This window comes from Sus scrofa, chromosome 4 (genome assembly GCF_054392235.1).
Source record: "Sus scrofa isolate SSC_HxYL_T2T_F1_AM1 chromosome 4, Sscrofa_HxYL_maternal_Yorkshire_Landrace_v2.0, whole genome shotgun sequence".
In the NCBI taxonomy this organism is placed as follows: domain Eukaryota; kingdom Metazoa; phylum Chordata; class Mammalia; order Artiodactyla; family Suidae; genus Sus; species Sus scrofa.
This window is the reverse complement of record NC_139386.1, coordinates 18,868,929-18,892,940: the sequence shown is the minus strand read 5'-3', so window position 1 is coordinate 18,892,940 and position 24,012 is coordinate 18,868,929. Positions and strand designations below refer to the sequence as shown.

The following is a 24,012-nucleotide window of genomic DNA, read 5'->3' as shown; positions in this document are numbered from 1 at the left end:
CCTATTGAACATGGACTGATGGTCAGTCCTTAGGCAGGATGGAAATATAGTTTAATATATGTGTGAAAGCAGCCAGAGACTAATCTGAAAAAGGCTGGCAGCGTTCCTACCTTAAATCAGCGTTAGAAGCACCTTGCAGTTGACGCTTAAATTACATAGACTCCCGCTGGGTAAACAGAATTGTGGCAAAATGGCATTTCAAGCCTTCAGGCGGAGGTTGAGGGGATGGTAGGAACTGATTTTCGCAGGCGTGGTTGATTTACAGTGGGTACTAAGTTCACTAAATTCTCGCAGAGACAATTGTCAAAATCATTGATTCACCTGAAGAATTGTGACTCCTTGACCCCCTTCTCTTTGCCACAGATGAGATGGCTAATGGATGTTATTTCTCCCTCCCCTTTATAGAATCACTTCCTACTCCACCACCTACCTTTCCTCCAACGATTCCACCAGCGAAAGAAGGTAAAAGAATAATATAATCATGATGTGATTTCAGGTTTTGTATTTCTGTTGGTTTTTTTTGTCCACTTAAAAACCAAGGTATTAATAAAAGATATTTTCTCCTTAATACACATGCTTATTAAACCCTTGTGAGGTATAAACTTATAATGAGTGAGAAATAAGAGATAGAGATCTAATGTGTACTATAATGAATCTAGGTAACAATATTGTGCTATAATTATATAATGGGATAGAGGTGCTAAGTATCACTACATCATATTTAGTGAGTGATGCAGTGATATCTAACACCATATCTAGGGGCTAAATATGCAACCATTTACAGTATATCAGTGCATCAAAGTAATATGCTGTATGTTTAAAATCTATGCAGTGTTATATGTCAAATATATTCAGTGAAAATCTATCTCATAGATCCTGTATACTCAGCGTAGATTTTCTGAGGATTTCTTCACGTTCATTTCGTTAAAAATAGCAGAGTAGGACATGTTTACCAAGGAACCATAAGTTACGTGGTTTGTGAGTGAGGATGTAGTTTATAGTTCAGTGGATGAGAGTAACAGTTTTCCAGCTTACCTGTGAAAATACCTCTTCCAGTTTATTTTTCTACTTCATCGTAAGAGTTTCTCATCACCTCTCACCTGAGCCATTAAGGAATTTTCTAAAAAAAACTTCCAAACACAGTAGCGATTATTAATGTTTTTATTCTGTTAAGGAACATTTATTAACCCTAGTCTTCATCCCCAAAACTGTTATGCTTGGAATACAATAACAATCTATGGTTGCTGCTCTCTGCTTAATTTCAGGCTTGCAAGAGAAATAAATGCTTGCCTAGATAATTACCAGCAAAGGATGTGAGTTAGAAAATGGGACTTATACTATGGTAGCCCCAAAATGAGAATAATTAATGCTGCTGCAGGTTAATTACCTGTAAAGAAGGAGGAGAAATTTGATTTACATTTTGAAGAATGAATTTCACAGATAAATAATGGAGAGATGAACACCCAAGGTCATGGTGTGATCTAAGTGCATAATGAGTTTGGGGAACCACAAGTGAAAAGGTGCAAGTTGAGTTATGAAGTGGTTTGTGTGCCTGAAGAAGGAGGCTTTATCCTATAGGACATGGTGAACCATGAAGAGTTTTATGAAGGGAGGGTAACCTGCAGAAATCCGTGTTTGAGAAAGATAACCTTGATGAAATGGGGAGGAGGGATTGGGGCAAGAAAGGATAAAGGTAGAGCACATAGTTGGAAGGTGGTTTGAGAAGACTTCCATGCATTTTAAAGTACCAGTTATATCGGAGTTTCCATTGTGGCTCAGAGGAAACAAATCTGACTAGCATCCATGAGGATGTGGGTTCGATCCCTGGCCTTGCTCAGTGGGTTAAGGATCTGACATTGCCGTGAGCTAGTGTGTAGGTCACAGACATGGCTCAGATCCCACGTTGCTGGTAGCTGTGGTGTAGGCCAGCAGCTGCAGCTCTTGATTTGACTCCTAGCCTGGGAACCTCCATATGCTGCGGGAGCGGCCCTAAAAAAAAAAAAAAAAAAAAAAAAGCCAAAAAAAAGGTACCAGTTATATATCAGATATAATGAAAAATAAGTTATTCCCACCTTACAGCAGGGTTTGGTCCATACCAAAAGATCCTTGATATTTTGGGGATCATTTGGCCCCGACTAAAATGTCCATAAGACATCTAGTCCTTGTCGAAAGAGTCTTGATATTTGGTCCAGCCTAAAATCAAATATGCTCATAGACATTTGGATAGGACCAAATTTCAAGAATTTTTTGGTATGAACCAAATGTCTCATGGACATTGTGGCCAGGACCAGAGGTCCTAGAACGGACAGAAGCTTAGTCAGAAGGATCAGATGCTGGAGAGGGTAGGGGTCAAGGAAACAAAGAGGTAATGAGAAATTCATGACGATTTTCACTCTTGGAACTAAAACAGAATCCTACTTGATGAGTTTACTAGACATTTCTGACACAAACTTTATAGAACTCACTGAGGTCAGAGTATTTTTATTTATAGTGGAGCATGAGTATCATTCAGTCTGCATTCATGAACGTCATGGGAGACGTGCCATGTGGACGGGTCTATGAGAGTGAGGATTGACAATGTGGAAGCATTGGTCCTGTCGTTTTCATCACAGTGGTTTTAGGCGGTGGGGCTTTTGCAACTTGAATGCCTTGTTTATTTTAGGTTTTATTTGTCCTGAGTGTATTTAATGAAAAAGCCTACAAATTTTTATTATTAAAGTGATACTGAATATTTAGCAAACAAACATGAAGAAATAGGAAAGAGTACAGAGAAGAAAATTAAAAACACAATTTCATATGCCAGAAGTTATTCCTTCATGCATTTTGATTTCTTTTCTTTTTTTTCTTTGTTGTATGAAGTGAATTTTTCATTTGGGGTAGGGTTTCAAGTAGATTTTCCTTCCTCTCATTTTGAAGATAAAACCTAGCCTAGATTTTAACTGTCCTTGGAAACAGCAAAGTTTTATATATATAAGCTCGTAATGACAGATCTTGTGATCTCTGCAAAATGTTATAAGTCATGGGACTCTTGAGGACACCCTCACCAGTTCCTTATTGTCCCTGGAGTACCAACTCACTTGGAGATGGTTTATTTTACATTGCAAATAGCTTTAAGGGAAGAAAGTTGCACTTAATAAACTAAAAATCAAGTCAGTTTTTTTCCTAAAGAAAGAAGAAAGGTGCATTACCACACAGACTATTTGTGTGCAAATGACCTACAAAAAAAATTCAGATTATTAAGGACTAAATTGTTTGTTTCGTCGTAAAACAGAGTCCGCTACTGTGATCTACCCTAAAAAGAGGGAAGTGGGGCATAGATAACCGGAAATGGCACGTAATACAGGACTGTTAAAAAATGCTTTCAGTGGAATAGGTTTTTGTTAATGTGTTTTTTTGCTTGTTAGTGTGGATTTAGTATTACCTACTGATAACAGAGTGTTCCTGAGCTAGCATTAGTGTTTGCTTTTTGACACGTATGTATCAGTGGGTGGCAGACAGTCATAGAATTTGTGAGCAAGGCTGGAAATAAGAGTAGTTCATGGCCTCAGTCCAAATGCACTTCAAGTTTCAGCTTAATCTGCTTTCACTGTGTGGCATGCCTTCCCCCTGGAAGCGGAGTCTCTCACGTTATTAGCTCAAGAAGCAGAGGGCAGGGTGCACAGAGCAGTAGTTTAGATTACCTTCTCATCAGTAGGCACTGGAGTGTTTGCTGACGCTGCTGTCTCTAAATCACTTTAGTTCCACATTTTCCCCTTCCCTCATTTCTATTCTTTGGGGCTGAGATAGGTGGATATTTTTCTCTTTAATTCCACATGTTTGATAGAAGCTTCTTAGTCATGACTAGGAAACTGGCGTATGGGAGAGAAATGATGGTCAGAAAGTATCATGAACAGGGATTTGGAATGTGATTTATACTTTTCCTTTAGGAAAGAGCTCTAGAGGGAAACTATTTTCTGTTTTGGTCATTTAATGACTACTCTGTTTTTCCCTTTTTTTCTGACTCAAAATTCTCCTTTGGTCTCCAGTATGTAAAGCTGCCAAAGCAGATCTGGTGTTTATGGTGGATGGATCCTGGAGTATTGGAGATGAAAATTTCAATAAGATAACCAACTTCCTCTACAGCACTGTTGGAGCTTTGGACAAGATTGGTGCAGATGGAACTCAAGTAAGGATAACAGATCAATCATTAATTCATTCTGTGTATTAAAAAATTATTCCAAGCTATTATGATGGCTACTTGTCAGGGATTATGGGTAGAGAACTATACTGATTGGATCCAAACCTAAATGAGAGAATAGACAAACTTGGGTTTGGAAGCAGTTACTGGTATCTGATAGAGCTAGAGAAGTTGTTAATTCCCCCCCCCCCCCGCTTTTGTCTTGCTAATCCTTAAAAGTTATTGAGTTCAGCAAACTAAGAAAGGTTAGAATGGCCATCTCAGCAGACGTTTCTTCTATATGCTTGGATAGAGTATCTCTTTTAAGGACCATCCCGTATTCTCCTTGCCCTCAAGGACATTAAAATCTTGAAAGAGTTCATGGTCACAGATTACAATAGAACAAGTGGAACAAAACCCACAAATTTATTCATTCAACAAACATTTGTTGAGGACGTAATTTGGTTAGGTACAGAACTGACATAATGGTCATGATAGACAATGGCCCTAATTTCACGGTGTTCATATTCTTAAAGGTAGGGAGAGGAGGAGGGTGAAAAGTAGATATAAATTGACAAATAAATTTATAAAATAGGGAAGTGAGCTTTTGAACTGAGGTTTAAATTTACTGGAGGTTATTTTAAATAGCATGGTCAACAAAGGCTTCTTTGAAGAGGTAGCTTCTCAACTGACATGTGAATGAAGCCAAGAAGATCTGAGAGTAGAATTTCCAGACAGGGAAAATAGGAAGTACAAAGCGCCTAAGATGAGAATGAGTTCTGAGGCTTCAGGTCCTAAAACTTCTGGCTGGAATATAGTGGATAAGCATGTGAGGCAAGGGAGAGGGGGGAAGAGATAAGGTGGAAGATGAAGGTAAAGCCAGATCATCTTGACTCTTATTCAAGACTGAAGTCTCAGATCATCTTGAGCCATTGAAAGAATTGGGTATTATCCTAGATGCAATGGGAAGCCACTGAGAAGTTTTAAGGAGAGAAGATCTGATCTGCTTTTTAAAAAGATCATTCTGATTGTTTTGTGGAGTGTGAACCCTAGCAGAGGTGAGAGTGGATGGAGAGAGACCTGTTAAGATGCTGCTCTCATGGTCCAATGCCAAGATGATAGACGCCTGAAATGAACAGATTGGGAATATGTTTTATAAGAATGTCTGAGAAAATTTGGGTGTCAGGTGAATTATAAGAGAGGAACATGCTCAGGCATTTCAGGGAGGAGAAATTTGTTTTGAATAGAGAAATCAGAGAAAGAATCCTAAGGATAATGACATTTTCCAATAGACTTTGACAAACTGGTAGCAGTTGAAGGCTCACATAACCCAAGAAAGCACTATGAAGACTGTGTTTCCTCCCTTCATCATCCTTCTGAAAAACAAGCGAAGCCAATAAATTTGAAATGTCCCCAAAGTTGCACAGGAATAGAAGCAAATTATAGGAAGTGAAATCAGGATGATTTATATTGTAATGATTAAGAACACAGATCTTGAAGCAGAATTACCTGGCCTCAACTGTTGGTTCTGCCAGTGACTGTTCTACTAATCTTACTTGTTCCTTGACTTTGTGTGCCTCAGTTTCCTGATCTGTAAAGTGGTAGAATAGTCGTCATTACTTCACAGGTTTTCTTCATAAAGAAATCCTTATAAAGAATCCAACTTTGATTCTGTGAACTTTGTCAAGGTAGAAGGCCTAGGCTGCCATTTTTCCATCTGTCAAATGAGATGGCACAAAGCCATCATGCTTTAGGGAGAGACTTTTAAAATAAACAACTTGCTGAAAAGTACGTAGAGAAAAAATGCTAGTGAATGTGTTGTCAGATTTGGTAGGTAACTTGTCTGAAATTTTAAACCAAGGAAATTGTGGGCGCGTTAAGAAAGAAGTTAAAACCGTGGTTGTATGGAGTTCCCATTGTGGCACAGCAGAAACAAATCCGACTAGGAACCATGAGGTTTCAGGTTCGATCCCTGGCCTCACTCAGTGGGTTAAGGATCCAGTGTTGTCCTGAGCTGTGGTGTAGGTGGCAGACACAGCTCGGATCCTGTGTTGCTGTGGCTGTGGTGCAGGCCGGTGGCTGTGGCGCAGGCCGGCAGCTGTAGCTCTGATTGAACCCCTAGCCTGGGAACCTCCATAAGCTGCAGGAGCGGCCCTAAAAAAGCAAACAAAAACAAAAACAAAACCAAAAACAACTATGGTTGTAATCATGCTATAGTGTATACTGTCTGGCCTAGGAGACGTCTACATATATGTAAAAACAAACACATCTTCTCTTTCCAGGTTGCAATGGTTCAGTTCACTGATGACCCCAGGACAGAATTTAAACTGAACACTTACAAAACCAAAGAGACTCTTCTTGATGCAATTAAACATATCTCATACAAAGGAGGAAATACAAAAACAGGTGAGACCAAAAAAGACCCAGCTAAGACCCAAAGTAATTAATTATTACTAATTACCGAAATGACTTCTTTTTGAAGTATAGTAATACAGATTTAAAAAAAAAAGAAAAAGATTTTTCATTGGTATAAGAACTTTGTTCCTGCCCTCTCATCTCTAGCAATGCAAAAATGGAAGGGAATGAAACTGAACTGTTGCCTTCCTTTGTTTCAGGAAAAGCAATTAAGCATGTCCGAGATAACTTGTTTACTGCAGAGTCAGGGATCAGAAGAGGCATCCCAAAGGTCATTGTGGTTATAACTGATGGCAGATCACAAGATGATGTGAACAAAATCTCCAAGGAGATGCAATTAGATGGTATGTTTTACATAGATAAGCAAAACAATAAGCATTGTTGTTGTCTAAATACAGATCGTGGCTACCAGTAGTACTCTTTGCATGGTTGTTTTCTAAATACCAAATACATTAGCATGACTTAAATACTTCAAAATCTTTCTTTTCTTTTTGGCCACATCTGCAGCATGCAGGAGTTCCCGGGCGGGGGATGGAACCCACACCATAGCAGAGACTTAGTAGCTGCAGTGACAGTGCCACTTAAGCAGGATCCTTAACCTACTGAGCCACCAGGGAACTCTTCTAAATCAATCTATCTTTCTTTCTTCCTTCCTTCCTTCCTTCCTTCATTTTAAAATTTTATTGGAATATAGTTAATTTTCAATGTAATATTAGCATCATGTTTACAGCAAGGCGGATCAGTTACACATACACATACATCCATTCTCCCGCCACCCCCATAGGTTGTTACAGAACATTGAGTAAACTTCCCTGCACTATACAGCAGGTCCTTGTTAGTTGTCTATTTTATATATAGTGGTGTGTTCATGTTAATTCCATCCTCCCAATTTATACCCTCCCCAACATGATTTCCCCTTTGGAAATCCTAAATTTAATTTTGAAACCTCGGAGTTTGTTTCTGTTTTATAAATAAATAAGTTCTTTTTTTATAATTTGTATTAGATTCCATATATAACTGATATCACGTGATATTCGCCTTTCTCTGTCTGGCTTACTTCACTTAATATGGATCTTTCTTTCTTTTTTTTTTTTTTTTTTTTTTTTTGTCTTTTTAGCTATTTCTTGGGCCGCTCCTGCGGCATATGGAGGTTCCCAGGCTAGGGGTCGAATCAGAGCTGTAGCTGCCAGCCTACGCCAGAGCCACAGCAACGTGGGATCTGAGCCGCGTCTGCAACCTACACCACAGCTCACGGCAACGCCAGATCCTTAACCCACTGAGCAAGGGCAGGGACCAAACCCGCAACCTCATGGTTCCTAGTCAGATTCACTAACCACTGTGCCACGACGGGAACTCCTGGATCTTTCTTAATATTAACTGGATGATGTGATTTTAAAAATACTTTCCAGGTTACAAATCTATTATTTTGCTGTATTTTCCCTAATGCTTTTGTTATATACAGGATGCCCTCTATAAGAAACTCCATCAGTTAAGTGCAATACTATGAAAAGGACCGGGTTAAGGGAGGGGAGGGGACCTCATCACAGAAACTCTTCAGCTTCAGCCTTCTCACCTATCAAATGGAGAATGCAAAATGTGAAGTTTGGAGTTCCTGTCGTGGCTCAGGGGTTTATGAATCTGACTAGCAACCTGAGGACACAGGTTTGATCCCTGGCCTCGATCAGTGGGTTAAGGATCTGGTGTTGCTGTGAGCTGTGGTATAGGTCGCAGACATGGCTCTGATCCTGAGTTGCTGTGTCTGTGGCATAGGTTATCAGCTGTATCTCCAATTGGATCCCTAGCCTGGGAACCTCCGTATATAGTGCAGCCCTAAAAAGCAAAAAAAAAAAAAAAAAAAAAAAAACGGTGAAGTTTACATTGTATAAGATCTGTGTGGCAAAGACTCGTTTAATATTTATTTACAGAGCATTGAACTATGTCCCATCTCAAGCTTCTAAGCCTATTAATGTCTCAGCTTCTACTTCTGAAAAAAGAAATGAGCTAAAGTTTCTCTGTTTCAACTCCACTTTATCCTATAAATACTAAAATAATTCTTAAAAATATGCAAACATAAAAATAGGACTCAAATGGTAACTATTTTGTCTCAAGCACTGGCTCTCTTGAGCGTCCTTAAAATGGAACATTTCTTTAGGGGATGATGGGTTAACTACCCAATGGTGAATTATGTGCATGCAGAATTCTGAAGAACTGTGAAAGAATGAATTATCCACCCCCACGGGCCCTCCTAAATAAACATATTTTAAACATTTGGACGTGTCTTATGTTGCATCATTTGTTTTTGGTGCAATTTGAAGTCATCCGAAATATGTTCCCCTTCCACCACAGGCTACAGCATTTTTGCAGTCGGCGTGGCCGATGCTGATTACTCGGAGCTCGTTAGCATTGGCAGTAAGCCCAGTGCCCGGCATGTCTTCTTTGTGGATGACTTCGACGCCTTTAAGAAAATTGAAGATGAGTTGATTACTTTTGTCTGCGAAACTGCGTCAGCAAGTTAGTGCTTTGGAATTTGCCCTTACATTGCTTAAAGGCTGAGATATTTATACTGGTTCAGTGATGAGCCCTATCCTGATCTGCACAAAGAATTTGACGTGGAGAGCTGTTTGTCAGGCAGATATTGAGTTGGGTGGTTTTGAGCATGTGGAGATTAACCTCACCTTTTCACGTTTTAGGGTTTTAGGCTGGTAAAGACTTTCCCTCAAACGATGAGAGTCTGTGTTTCTGTATTTTTTAAAAAGGGTAGTTGATTTACAATGTTTCTTCAATTTCTGTCGTACAGCAAAGGGACCCACTCATACCACGGTTCCCTGTGCTCTGCAGTAGGACCCCATTGCCCATCCATTGCAGATGGAACAGTTTGCTGTGTTTAAAAGCAACTCTCTTAGCTGTAGCAGACAGTTTGCAAAAATGTATTAAGGCTGCTCATTAGGGTAACACAACAGCAGTGGGACTTCTTCTAACACATGCACTCAAGTGAACACCATAGATTTTAGTGGACCCAGCAGAGGAGAAAGAGCTGTGACCCTTTGGTTTTAAGAGGAGAAGCGACAGTGTTTCAATCTTCAGGAATTCACAGAAAGCCATAGCCACATCTGGTTTGAATTTCCTCCACAACTGACTTCCGTAAAGATTATGTCAGCTTCCTGTCCTCAGAACAAGGAAAGAATATGTTTGGAAAATATCTGAATTAGGGTTTTATCTTGTTTGTTTTGTCTTCCAGCCTGCCCACTGGTGCATAAGGATGGCATTGATCTTGCAGGTATGCAGTATCACAAATTTTCCAAATACAAATATATTAAATAACTCCCATTTGGGGTCCAGATTTTTTTAATCCTTAATAAACTAATTTTGATGTTTAAAATCCTACAGTGTCTGTTTATAATTCTTTCTCTCTCTCTTTAGGGTTTAAGATGATGGAATTGTTTGGTTTGGTTGAAAAGGATTTTTCATCAGTGGAAGGGGTTTCGATGGAGCCTGGCACCTTCAATGTGTACCCTTGTTACCACCTTCATAAAGATGCCCTGGTTTCCCAGCCAACCAAGTATGTTTTCATTGCAAGATACTAAAGCCAATTATTGTTTATGACATCTTAGTGTGAAAATGGTGTCAGCTTGAAATATGCTGTGAAAATTCCCAGCAGGTTTTCCATGATGGATAGAGCAGATGATGTTTAGATTTATTTAAAAACATTAGACTCACACATAATGCTAGTTGAACGTTAATATCTGTTGATTTGAGAAAAATATAAAGACAGTTAATATTTACATAGCACTACCATATACCAGGCATTGTTAAATGTATAGTAACTCACTCAACCCTCCCAACAGCTCTGTGAAGTAGAGTCCTTCATTATCTTAATTTTACACATAATGAAATTAAAGCACAAAGAGGCTAAATGCCTTGAGTGACGTCACCTAATTTATTAAGGACCATGCTGGGATTTGCACCTGGCCATCAAGCCCAGAGCCCACTCCCCGAAACCGTTTTATGCTAGGGCCATGAATTCAGGCAGTTTTTATCTTTGAGAAAATCATGAGAGCAACTCCCTATAGTTTACGTAAAAATGGCATTATCAAGTCATTCCACAGACTGTGAAGCACCTTGGGATTCCTGGGGCCATTTTCAGCAGTTCTGCAAACTCCGGAGGTCCTTGAGATGGCAGATTAGGAGTTCTGGTTTAAGGAAGTCATCTCTCAGATGTCATCTGCTACTTTACCTGCCAAGTCAACATTTCGCAAAATACCTTCAGCATTTTAATGTGAAAGGTTTTCCATGCCCACATTTTGATATAGTGTGCACATATGCATGAAAAAGTGGGGGAGATCATATTTGAGTATTAAATTCATCTATGCAATTTACAAACAAGTTGCTTTTCCACCTTCTTCCAAAATACTGTTTGTTGAATTCAAGCCTATTACGGTACTGTATGTGGTTTTAGGTAAACCTCAGACTTGACGTTACCTTTCAGGTTTTTTTGTTGTTGTTTTTTTTTCTTTCCATGATGCCTAGTGATGAATATTAAAAGGGATATTTGAAAATCATTCCTGGAGGCCTAGCCAAAAATGAGAATTGCCAAAGGAAAACCTCCTACTCTCCCACTGAAATTGTTCATCCAGTCAGCAGGGCCCTTGCCTCCACCTCGGTTCCCAGCCCTTATCTCACTCAGCCTGTTACCAGTTTTGATACAGTTGATCACGTCCTCCTGCTGGATTTACTCTCCTGGCTGGGCTTCTGGGACACACACTGTCTTAAGTTTCTGTCTACATGACCAGCTCTTCCATTTCAGTGCTGGCTCCTCTTTTCTCCTCCATCTTTTTTTTTTTTTTTTTTTTTTTTTTTTTGATCTTTTTAGGGCTGCACCTACAGCATATGGAGATTCCCAGGCTAGGGGTATAATTGGAGCTGTAGCCCCCGGCCTACGCCAGAGCCACAGCAACGTGGGATCCGAGCCAAGTCTGCAACCCACACCACAACTCATGGCAACGCTGGATCCTTAACCCACTGAACGAGGCCAGGAATTGAACCTGTGTCCTCATGGATACTAGTCAGGTTCGTTAACCACTGAGCCACGATGGGAACTCCATACCTTTGCCTTTTTAGAGTCAGTGCTCCAAGTTGTAGTTAGAATGATTTTTAATTAAATAATTTCGCCACACCCATGGCATGTGGAAGGCCCCCAGCTCAGGGATTGAACCTGTACCACAGCAGCGACCCAAACCACTGCAGTGACAACACCAGATCCTTAACCTGTTGCCCCACAAGGGACTCCCCAGGATGACTTTTTAAAAATGTGACTCCAGGGAGTTCCCGTCGTGGCTCAGTGGTTAACAAATCTGACTAGGAACCATGAGGTTGCGGGTTCGATCCCTGGCCTGGCTCAGTGAGTTAAGGATCCAGCACTGCCGTGAGCTGTGGTGTAGGTTGAAGCCTCGGCTCAGACCCGCATTGCTGTGGCTCTGGCATAAGCCGGCAGCAAGAGCTCCGATTAGACCCCTGGCCTGGGAACTTCCTCAGCACAAAAGGAATTCAGCAAGAGACAAACTGATAGGCAAGAAATAGATTTATTAAGATAGGACATTTGTGAGGGATCCAAGTGGGCAGGCAAGGAGGCTCTGCTCTGGGGATTAGATGGACTGTGTCTGTAACTAAGGAAAGTGGGGAGTCAGAAAGTCCCCCTTCTTCCTCATTCTTTAAATAGATGTCAGGCTTACGTCATTAGCTCCTCCCTTGTATCAGGTAAGAGCGATCGACCCTATGAGGTCAAAGCAGGACCATCCTGGTGCTTAGTCACATCAGCAGAAAGATGATAGCAGATGCTAAAACATGTTGAATCATCTCAGGTTTCCATATAATGAGGGGCTCCTCCTTTGGAAGGTCATCCTTCCCTTAAATTCCCGTCCTTGGTCCTAAGGATCATGATCTTGCTGAACTTGAAAGTTGGGCCTCATTGTATCTTCCATATAATGACCTGAGGCATATTTTGTGCTAATGGTTTTATAGTTAAGCCAGCCTGCTTCATTCCATGATGTTCCGATGGCTTTCTCGAGCAATTATTAACTTAGAGTGGTCTCCCAAAGTTCCCTAGGTTTCCCTGTCTTTCTGTGGTCCCCTACCAGGACTTCCACAACTACCTGTGTAACTATCCTACCCTGTTACAACTACGTACACAAGGGGTAGGAAGTGACCATGGCTTAAGTTTTATAAAAGAACTGCAGATAGAAACCATTTATGATACTAAAATGTGAAACTGTTTACCTGTTTAATAAGAAGTGATCCGTCAGATAAATTATGGAATAGCCCGACAAGAAAAGGTTGGGAAGACATTAAACATACTGCTTTTAATAGTATTTAAAGAAATATGGAATGTGAGGTAAACAGTCCAAAGAAAAAGGCAAAATTATGTAAATTGGACAAATAACTTATATTTGTAGCCAAAAATGTGGCCTCTGTACACTGGCACCAATTAAATCTCAGACACAGAGTTTTGAGAAAGAGAAAGAACGGCTTTATTATTGCCCTGCCAGGCAAAGGAGGACACGGCAAGCTAGTGCCTCAAAATTATGTCCTGACTTGAGAGGGGACAGCAAGGGGTTTTATAGGTTTGGCTCAGAAGACAGGATTATTGATTAAGGTACCTGTATTAGGAGTTCCCATCGTGGCTCAGTGGTTAACGAATCCGACTAGGAACCATGAGGTTGTGGGTTCGATCCCTGGCCTTGCTCAGTGGGTTAAATATCTTGGCGTTGCCGTGAGCTGTGGTGTAGGTTGCAGACCCACCTCGGTGTAGACCATCAACTACAGCTCCGATTCGACTCCTAGCCTGGGAAGCTCCATGTGCCGCAGAAGTGGCCCAAGAAATGGCAAAAAGACAAAAAAAAAAAAAAAAAAAAAAAGAATTTTGGAGTTCCCGTCGTGGCACAGTGGTTAACGAATCCGACTGGGAACCATGAGGTTGCAGGTTCAGTCCCTGCCCTTGCTCAGTGGGTTGATGATCTGGCGTTGCCGTGAGCTGTGGTGCAGGTTGCAGACGTGGCTCGGATCCCGCATTGCTGTGGCTCTGGCGCAGGCCGGTGGCTACAGCTCTGATTGGACCCCTGGCCTGGGAACCTCCATATGCCGCAGGAGCGGCCCAAGAAATAGCAAAAAAAGACACACACACTCACACACACACACACACACACACACACACAAAACTGTGATTGGGGAGTTCCCATTGTGGGAAAAAAAAAAAAAAAAAAAAAAAAGGTACCTGTATTATTCTTCACCTGTAGATCATTTCAGAGTCGTCCAGGCTGGCGTCAGGGGGCCTGGTCATGGTTTCTGGTTGTCCTCGAGGTTATCATTCCTTGCCCTTCTCTCTGGAATGAAGACTGCTTACAGGGAAGGGGCGTTAAGGAGGGTTTCAATTACAAAAGAAAACACGAGGTGCGATGTAACTTTAACTGGAAAGTCACCATTAGTAAAAGAAAGCAACTACGCAAGGAAGAGATTATTTGGGAAAAGCCAGACACTTCGGTGCAACATAACCTAACCAGAAAGTAAACATTAGTAATAAGTTAGCGGGTCAAGGCAGGACATAACATAATGGAGATTGTTTTAATTAGTTTTTAGCTGTAACAATATTTCCTAATCATCAACTCTTGAGTCAGATTTTTGAGACTGAAGGGAGGCCTGGGAGGCTAAAGGAAAGGCTTTTTACTTTAAAACACAAAGATTTAGGGTCTGGTACGTGGTTTCACATCCTTTAAAGACTGGAGGGAAGGATGAGTTCCCGTCGTGGCTCAGTGGTTAACAAACCCAGCTAGTATCCATGAGGATGTGGGTTCCATCCTGGCCTCGCTCAGTGGGTTAAGGATCTGGTGTTGCCATGAGCTGTGGTGTAGGTCGCAGACGAGGCTCAGATCTGGCATTGCTGTGGCTGTGGCATAGACCAGCGGCTGCAGCTCCGATTGGACCCCTGAAAAGACAAAAAAAAAAAAAAAAAAAAAACGGAGAGAAATGCACCAAAACAGTGATCACTTTTGAATGGGATTAATGGTAATCTGTTATTTTCTTCTTTTTCACATCTTGGGTAATGAAAGTGTGTTTGCTTTTATAATCATATAACTAACTTCTGCAAGAGGGATACAATAAAATATACCTTTTTCTTTCCATTTTCAGATATTTACATCCAGAAGGATTGCCCTCTGACTACACAATCAGTTTTCTCTTCCGCGTTCTTCCTGATACTCCAGAGGAGCCCTTTGCTCTTTGGGAGATTTTAAATAAAAATTCGGACCCATTGGTTGGAGTCATTTTAGATAGTAAGTATATGTATTTGTAAAACACTTGCACACACATGTATGAGTAATGTATGTGACGTGCCATCTTGCCTGTTTAGTGTGTATGGTGGAGTAACTCACTTATTTTAAGCCATTCACGAATACTAACATTGAACTATGTAGTAGTTGATTTATTTGTTTATCTATTTTCTTTCAACAAATATTCCTGGAGTTCTTACTATGTGCTGGCACCAGGCTCGGGATTTGGTAGTGAGCCCGATGGAGAGAGAAAATTTCTGAAATGGGGAAACTGCGGGAAAAGAGCAGGGTTAATGGGGGCGGGATCAGTGGGAGGGATGGGATCAGAAGTCACTTCTTGTGCTTGGATATAGTAAGTGTAAGATGCCTCTTTTGGGTTCCTGGGCCTGATTCCAACATATATGTTGGAGGTAGAGGGTGGAGGACAAGCTGCCCTTACAACACCAAGCAATTCTTGGACACCAGCAGGGTGTCTAAGAATTCAACTCAAAACTGACACTGTTTGCCCCGAAGTAGTGTCGGATTCTACAGGTTGAGTGTTCATTCCTACAAGACTGCCCCCCTCCTTCTCCTTTTCAGCCATCAGTGGCAAGCTCAGCCTGTTACCGGGGCTACAAACTAGAGGTTCCAACAACCCCTCCAACTCAGGATATAACCTGGATTTTTTTTTTTTTTTCCTTTAGATGCCCTAAGGCATATGGAGTTCCCAGGTCAGGGCCAGGGATCAGATCTGAGCAGCAGTTGCAACCTATGTCCCAGCTGTGGCAGTGCCAGATCCTTTAACTCCATGTGCTGTGCTAGGGATTGAACCTGTGTCCGGGTGCTGCAGAGACATTATCGATTCCGTTGTGCCATAATGGGAACTCATTACCTGGATGTCTGACCAATGTCAGAGATTCCCACAAATTTCCTCTTCTGGTTCACCAAATTTGCTGGAGTGGCTCACAGACCTCAGAGAAGCATTTTGCTTTCTAGATTGCCAGGGTATTATAAAAGGATACAACTCAGGAACAGGCAGAAGGAGGAGAGGCCTAGAGCAGGCATGGGGTAGTGACTCAGGGCTTCCATACCCTCTGCAGGTGCACCACTGTCCCAGCACCTCCATGTAGTCGCTGGCCCCAGGAGCCCTCTGAACCCTGTCCTTTCGGATTTTTATGAAGGCTTCATGGCATAGGAATGACTGACCAAGTCACTGGCCATATTGACAATTGAACTCTATCTCCAATTCCTCTCTCCTCCCTAGCCATTGGAGAAGGGACCCTGAAAGTTCTAGCCCTCTCATCACATGATTGGTTCTCTAGGCAACCAGCCTTCTTCCTTAGGCTACCCACAGGGCTTTACAAAAGCCACCTTATTAACATAACAAAGGCACATTTATGGCTCTTACCACAGGAAATTCCAAGGGTTTTAGGAGCTGTGAGCCAGGACCCATAACAAAGACCAAGTATGTATGAGAAATGTTTTGGTCATTTGAATAACAAATATGTATTTCTTAGAAATCACAATATTGCAATGCCTCTTTCATATCCCTCCAAAATATCAAGTGGCAGCAGAATATTTGGAAAGAATTCTAGGAGGGAAGTATAAATTTAAATGTTGTATGTATGTGATTCATAAGCCCTAATATTGGATGAGAGCATCTAGACAGTGAGTCTGGAAAGAAGAGAGATGCGTTCTGAAGAATGAGACCTTCTGTTGTTTGGAGGTTGGAAAGTTGAGGAGGAAACAATAAAGAAAATGTCTTGACCTTTTCTCTTGAATGTCACAAATGATAATCACTTAAGAGAAGCAAGGTTTTGGTTAACATTCTGAGTTTTCTGAATATATTTTTAGTTTAGGATTCCTGTCAAGCTGGAAACCCAAAGTTGGTGCCTATTGTTAGATACTAATGCAAACATTTGGATAAGGAAAGTATTTTAAGCTTATTTCCAACTAGTGTTTGTTAAAGGACTTTTCAATACGTGGAAATGAATCAACAGCTAAATAATGTGAAAGTCTTTTGCACTGGTATTGAAACTAAGAGGAATCTTTAGATGTAAATCTTTCCCTTTAAATCTAAGAGAAAGCTTTAGATTAATAAGGTGTAAATTGCTAACTCTATATATACACCCAGGACCTGAAAACAAAGAAATCTCTTGAAATGATTACAACTTCCTCACTCCTTTTGAAAGCAGGATGAAAAATTAAATTGTAACCTAGGAATGAATGAGTGCAAAAATATTCCTTTTTTTTTTTTTTGGCGATAAAATATTCCTGGTAACATAAATTCTCAAAAGTACGTTTATTTGTTTGTTCATAATAAAAGACATGTTGAAGTATCACTAATTTGGGGTGATGTAAATTACATGTCCTGGGAAAATTGGTTGCTCCAGTGGTTAATAAGGTAAAGGGTCTGTTTTTTATTTCTTAAGATTAATTTCATTTCTTAATTCACTTCATTCTTCCTTTTCGTCTGCCTCTGCTTCCAACTTCGCATGACCATCCCCCAAAAGGGGGCAGGAATGAGAGTCTAGGCAAGGGAGGAAGTACAGAGGAGGAATATATGGAGGGTCCTTGCCTCAGCCTCATCTCTACAGGGCTGGGTCAGTTAATCTGGCCAATTGAAAGCCTGGGGGGACCCGAGGGCTATAGATCATGTCCTTACCTACTCATCACTTTGTCCTAAAAAGAGCCTCACAACAAAGTTACATCATTTTCAGTCTTGCCGTTGACGCTTAGAAAAATTACCCATTTTCATACTTTGTAAAACGTTTTTATTTTCCTTTGTTTGAATAGATGGTGGGAAAACCCTAACATATTTCAACTATGACTACAGTGGGGATTTTCAAACTGTTACTTTTGAAGGACCTGAAATTAGGAAAATTTTCTATGGAAGCTTTCATAAGGTAAGGCCTTGTATACATATATTCTTTATTCTATTCTATTTGCTGTTGGAAAAGCAACAGAGAGATGTAAAACCAAAACCAAAACCAAAGCAGTCCATGGAGCTTTGGATCTCATATTTCCACTGGAATAAGAATTACCTGCAGGCTTGATGACAATGTCCAGAGATTCTGATTTGATAGTTCTGGGGCAGGACCCTAAAATGTACATTTTATCAAGGATCCCTGGAGACATTAGTAGTGTCAGGAGGGAGACATTTTCCTCTGTCCGTCAAGGGCCTTGTGGCTGGTCTAAGAATGAAATTGATATGAGACCGACTGATGGGAGAAACTCAAGCCCAAGTTTAATAACACGTGTACATAGGAGAGACCCAAGAACGCTGAGTAACTCACCAAGGTAATTGAAACTTTCACCTTAAATACCACCTTCAGCTAAAGACAAGAGGATGTTGAGGGTGGTGGTGTGGGACTTCAAAGGGGAGGAAGGCAATTTACATGGAGATGGAAAAGCTACTATTTGGTAAATAAATATTTGTTGAGCCATGCAGAGACCATGGGGCACAGAATGTACTTGACCCTTTAGGCTCTGCCTAGGTTTCCCCCCACCATATCCAGGCCATAGTCTTTGTAGCTATTTCTGGTGATAGCTTGGTTCCAGGAACGGGCCCTCTGTCTCAATTCTTTTAGGCAGTTAGAAGAAAGGTCAAAGTTTCTTCCTGCATCTTTGGACCTTGGTTGTTTTCAGGTCGAAATCATTTTCATACCAAAGAGACATTTTGGGGTGGCAAATTTGGGTTCCCTACAGTAGAAGTGGTCCAGGTTCCATGTAGAAGAGGGACCTGTATTATTAAGGGGATAGTTGTTAATTCACTACATTGTATGTGATACAGGAAGGGTTGCTGGTCTACTTGGCCACCAATAGACATAAAGTGCCAGCAGCCAAATCCTGTTAAATATGAAAATGGATTGCCCTGAGACTTATGTATATTATTACAAACTACCCATCCTTGGCATCATATAAGTTACCCTGAGAAATAATTTTGTAAAACCTGCCTTTCGGTATTCATATTTTCACCTGGCCCTTGTGATAGAACTCTGGTCCTTCACATTTCACATCTCGGACAAACTTCGTTTTGGTGATCCCTGGAGGAGACAGACAGACTTCCAAAATTTACTCTTTCTTCTGTGTTTGGTAAATAATGCCATTGATCTCTGGGCTGTTAAGGAATGCAATGCCAAGACTGCCAGGAGAGCAGAGCATTTGCTGGATGGTGCTGTAAAAAGCCTTGCCTCTTGTCCAGGCCCTTCTTGTCCCATCAGAGGAAGGGAAGGGTTGTTGTACAGCAGTCTTCACCTTGACTTCTGTCTCCTGACATAGAGTGTAGTCAGATCTATCAAATTTACACATGTTGCTGCTTTCTGGGGTTTTTAATACTATAACTGCATAAGAACAATTGCATAACAAAATGATTACCCTTTTTTTGCATAGGAAAATTTGCGTAAATTTTTTTTTTTTTTTTTTGGTTTAATAGGACTGTGCAACCAGAAGTACAAGGCATCTTAAAAACGCATGAGCTGCTAATGATTTATTAGGTCATGGTTCAAAATAGTCTCTTTAGTATTTCTTTGGAATTGTTGTCATTTATTTACCAACTTCTAGACATTTTTCTTTTTTTGGTTAGGCAGAGTTAATGACAAAGTAGTCAAGAAATAGTACAAGGGAAATGAAAAGTATGGGAGATTTTATTAGTTTGTTTTTTTTTTTTTGAACATTGCCATCTTAGTCTTTGATATGGGCATGAACTTGTAACTCTCATTCCAGAGACTCCTTTGTGAATCTTAGGTAAATGTTAAGCTTTACTTACCTTAACAGAAGAACTCAAAGACCTATAAATAAGATTCATTTAAAATTGGTTTCAAATTTATAACCCTTCAAGTTTTTTTAAGCTGTGTGAAGAAAAACCTTCTTCCATTTTTAAGTGTTAGCAAAGCCAAACAGTCAAAAAAATAAAAAAAAAAAAAGTACAGGCTTATCATGTAACAAACTACTTTATTAATAAATCTGTTAATGGAAAATCTTGATTCAAGTTCAACTTACAGAGATCAAATTTGATTTGTTTATAAACTTATAAGTAAAAAAATACTTTACTTGGAGTTCCTGTTGTGGCTCAGTGGGTTAAGAACCCAGCGTTGTCTCTGTGGGGATATGGGTTTGATCCCTGGCCTTGGTCAGTGGGTTAAGGATCCAGCATTGCTGCAGAGCTGTGGCATATAGGTTGCAGATACAGCTTGGAATCCCATGTTGCTGTGGCTGTGGTGTAGGCTGGCAAATGTAGCTCAAATTCAACTCCTGGCCTGGGAACTTCCATATGCTACAGTTGTAGCCATAAAAAAACCAAACCAAACCAAATCAAACCAAAACAACAACAAAAAACCCCCCACAAAACCAAAACCAAAATCACTTTGATTTCTCATTAATTTTCAGTTAACTTTACTTTTTACACTTTGGATATACAGTGTGGCCCCAAGGTCACTTCCAAAAAGTTAATAATTATATAAATGAAACACAATAGTTTATAAAAACTTCTCAAATTCTCCTTTTACAAAGCAAAAGTTTTTTTGTTTTTTTTTAACATATGCATAATCTCCCCACAGGTTAATCGTTCGTAAAGCATGGATATTATATGTTAGGTTGTCTAGCATCCAACATGAAAATGTCTAAAATTTATAATAACGAAAGGTATTCCAAGGCTCAAAAACACACCTCATTCAAATTAAACCCTTCTAACGTATAATAAAAGAGGTGAAGCAAGTAATCTGGGGGATTTACTTTACACTGTTTCTCTTATTAGGTAATGGTTAAGTCATTTTTGTAGGAAAAAGAATTTTCAAGAGCCGCCACTGTTGACTTAAATTATTTTAATCATGATGTGACTTAAATAAAACACTCAGTAAAAAAATGATCTAGGAGTTACTGTTGTGGCTCAGCAGGTTAAGAACCTGACACAGTGTCCATGAGGATGCAGGTTCGATCCCTGGCCTCACTCAGTGGGTTAAGGATCTGGTGTTGCCTCAAGCTGCAGTGTAGGTTGCAGATGTGGCTTGGATACAGTGTTGCTGTGGCCACAGCTAGGCCGGCAGCTGTAGCTCCAGCTGATTTGACCCCTAGCCCGGGAACTTCCCTATGCTGCACATGTGGCCTTAAAATATATATATATATAGATATAGATATAGATATAGATATAGATATAGATATCTAAATTTTTATGCTTTTATGCTTCCTATGCAGCGATGAAATAAAGTTTAATAAAACTGATAAAATTAAAAGCAACACTATTTTAATATGAAAGACTGACATTCAACCTCTGCTCACCATGCAAATACAGTGCTAGCTGTTGTAACTCTCTCATAACCATGATTTACATTCCCTATACTTCTTCTCTTTGAACTACCATGATACCTTTCCCATGCAGCTGTTGGTAAAATTTTCTGGCTTTCACTTCATATGAAATCATTATTTGCCTATTAATTCCCACTCTTTCAGCTCACGAAACAAGGAGACTGCCACAGCAAATAGTACGCAAGAGGCAAGCGTCATTGTAAATTGAAATGCATTTATAAGCCCTGAAATATCATGGTAGAGCTTACAATGAGGTTCATCCAGCGTATACGGTCCATTGACTGTCATCTACATGACAACACAAATTTTTTTACAAATCCTCACAGTGAATATGTAGACTCCTGCATATATTATCATGGATCTCCAGATTCTAGAGATTACAGTTTGAAGGAAATTACATCATACATTAAACCAAAGGGCTTTCATTCCTTTGGGCCTGGAGTCACCAGAAAGCATCCTTTCTTCTCTTTTAGATCCTAGATCTCCTCTCCTCATTTTAAATTAAATAAATATTATCAAAGTGAGATTTTCCAACCACTAGTGGTACCTTAGTTTTTTGTTTGTTTGTTTGTTTTAATGGGCCTCATGAGCAGCCTATGGAAGTTCCCAGGCTAGGGATCCAATCAGAGCTGTAGCTGCCAACCTATGCCACAGCCACAGCAATGTCAGATCCTAGCCATGTCTGCAACCTACACCACAGCTTGTGGCAACGCCGGATCCTTAACCCACTGAGCAAGCCAGGGATCAAACCTGCAACCTCATGGCCACTAGTCGGATTTGTTTCCACCAAGCCACGACAGGAACTCCAGATTTTTTTTTTTCCTGGTAAATCCACCAGCGTTTAAAACAATATTTTCATGTTTAACCTGCATTCAGAAAAGACATAACAGCAATCCTATGATTTCAAGATGTTATGGCTTTAGAGAAAGGCTAGATTTTTAAAAAGTAAATCCTTTTCCAGTCATTTTAAAGAAAAGTATTAACGAAATAAAAATAGAGATGGTACCTAAATGCGGGACAATCATGGAAGTAGTTAAGAAAAAAAAGAAAAGAAAAGAAAAGAAAGAATATTTCTCCTTAAGCAAAATGCCTAGTGACAGAATTCCTTCTCTTCTCTTTCATACTGTTTTGGTGATGAATCATGAAATTATGTGAATTTGGTTACTATTTTTTCCTGCTTCTAAAACATCTTTACTTTTATCAGCTACACATTATTGTCAGCAAGACTATGGCCAAAGTGGTTATTGACTGCAAGGAAGTGGGTGAGAAGGCAATAAACGCATCGTCTAATATCACATCAGATGGTGTAGAAGTCCTAGGGAGAATGGTTAGATCAAGAGGACCAAATGGAAACTCTGCACCAGTAAGTGGATAAATAAGTGAAGCTGTATTATTGTTGAAGAAAAAAAAATCCTCTTAAAATATAATTATCTATTTTCAGGGGTGGGGGGATGTCTGGTAAAGTGATGTATGGATGGAGGGATGGATGAATGATAGATTGATGAATGGATAGATAAAGAGATAAATGGCCTCTTCAAATGAATTAAAACATGAACATTCAAAGCTCTTGGTATATGCTTCTGCTATGTTACAAGGAGGATGCTCCAGGAATTAGGCTACTATACTTTCTAAATGCATTTTAAATTTTGAATAGAAAAATATTCATATTTGAAAATTCACATAAAATATTGTTAATGAGAATCAAACTGTAAATGAACTTCATTTATAGAAGCAGATATAAATCTGTACAAAACGTGATTATTATATACAGGATTAGATAGATTGGGTTATTTATTTATTTAGCATTTTTTTATTACTTGATTACATTTATAGTTGTACAATGATCATCACAACCAAATTTTATAGCATTTCCAACCCAAACTCCCAGTGCATCCCCCCACCTCCCAACCTGTCTCATTTGGAAACCCTAAGTTTTTCAAAGTCTGTGAGTCAGTATCTGTTCTGCAAAGAAGTTCATTGTGTCCTATTTTTAGATTCCACATGTAAGTGATAGCATTTGATGTTGGTGTCTCAGCATCTGACTGACTTCACTTAGCATGGTAATTTCTAGGTCCATCCATGTTGCTGCAAATTTATTTCTTTCCTTTTAATGGCTGGGCAATATTCCATTGTGTATATGTACCACATTGGCTTTATCCACTCCTCTGTTGATGGACATTTAAGTTGTTTCTGTGTCTTGACTATTGTATATAGTGCTGCAACGAACACTGCAATGAAACACAATGAACATGTATCTTTTCGAGTCATGGTTTTCTCTGGATAGATGCCCAGAAGTGGGATTGCTGGATCAAATGGGAATTCTATTTTTAGTTTTCTGAGGAATCTCCATACCGTTTCCACAATGGTTGCACCAATTTACATTCCCACTAACAGTGTAATAGGGTTCCCTTTTCTCCACACCCTTTCCAGCATTTATTGTCTTGATGATGGCCATTCTGGCTGGTGTCAAGTGGTACCTCATAGTGGTTTTGAAGAGATAGATTGGGTTAGATTTGGGCATTTTAAAACTATATTTTTGCTGTTGCCAATGTAAAGTTTATCCTTTAATCATTAATGGTTATTTAAATAAAAAATCATCCTAAAGTATATTTTTCATTATACAATGTGGAATATAAGACTAGGAGACTTCAAATTGGCAAAGAAATCACATTCCCTTCAGTCACTACCCACAAAAAAGAGTAGTGTACACAAGCTTTTGTTTTAACACCACACATTCACAGCTAATTAGCAACATTGTGAAATTTGAGTCATTCTATAATTAGAACCTATTAGCCTGGAAGGAATTTTATTCTTTAAGCAATCCCCAGTATTCAGATCTAC

At 39.8% G+C, this 24,012-nt stretch overlaps 1 protein-coding gene across 4 annotated transcripts in view; it reads left to right on the top strand.

The window, feature by feature from the left end:
- Nucleotides 1-24,012, top strand: part of COL14A1 (collagen type XIV alpha 1 chain) — a 237,272-nt gene that overhangs the window by 124,716 nt on the left and 88,544 nt on the right. For all 4 annotated transcript variants that reach the window (NM_001445065.1, XM_005662880.4, XM_021090550.2 and 1 more), the window contains 10 exon segments: nucleotides 406-462; nucleotides 4,026-4,165; nucleotides 6,439-6,562; nucleotides 6,772-6,915; nucleotides 8,918-9,082; nucleotides 9,810-9,848; nucleotides 9,992-10,130; nucleotides 14,750-14,892; nucleotides 17,665-17,774; nucleotides 22,376-22,534. In NM_001445065.1, coding sequence (NP_001431994.1) covers nucleotides 406-462; nucleotides 4,026-4,165; nucleotides 6,439-6,562; nucleotides 6,772-6,915; nucleotides 8,918-9,082; nucleotides 9,810-9,848; nucleotides 9,992-10,130; nucleotides 14,750-14,892; nucleotides 17,665-17,774; nucleotides 22,376-22,534 — 1,220 coding nt within the window.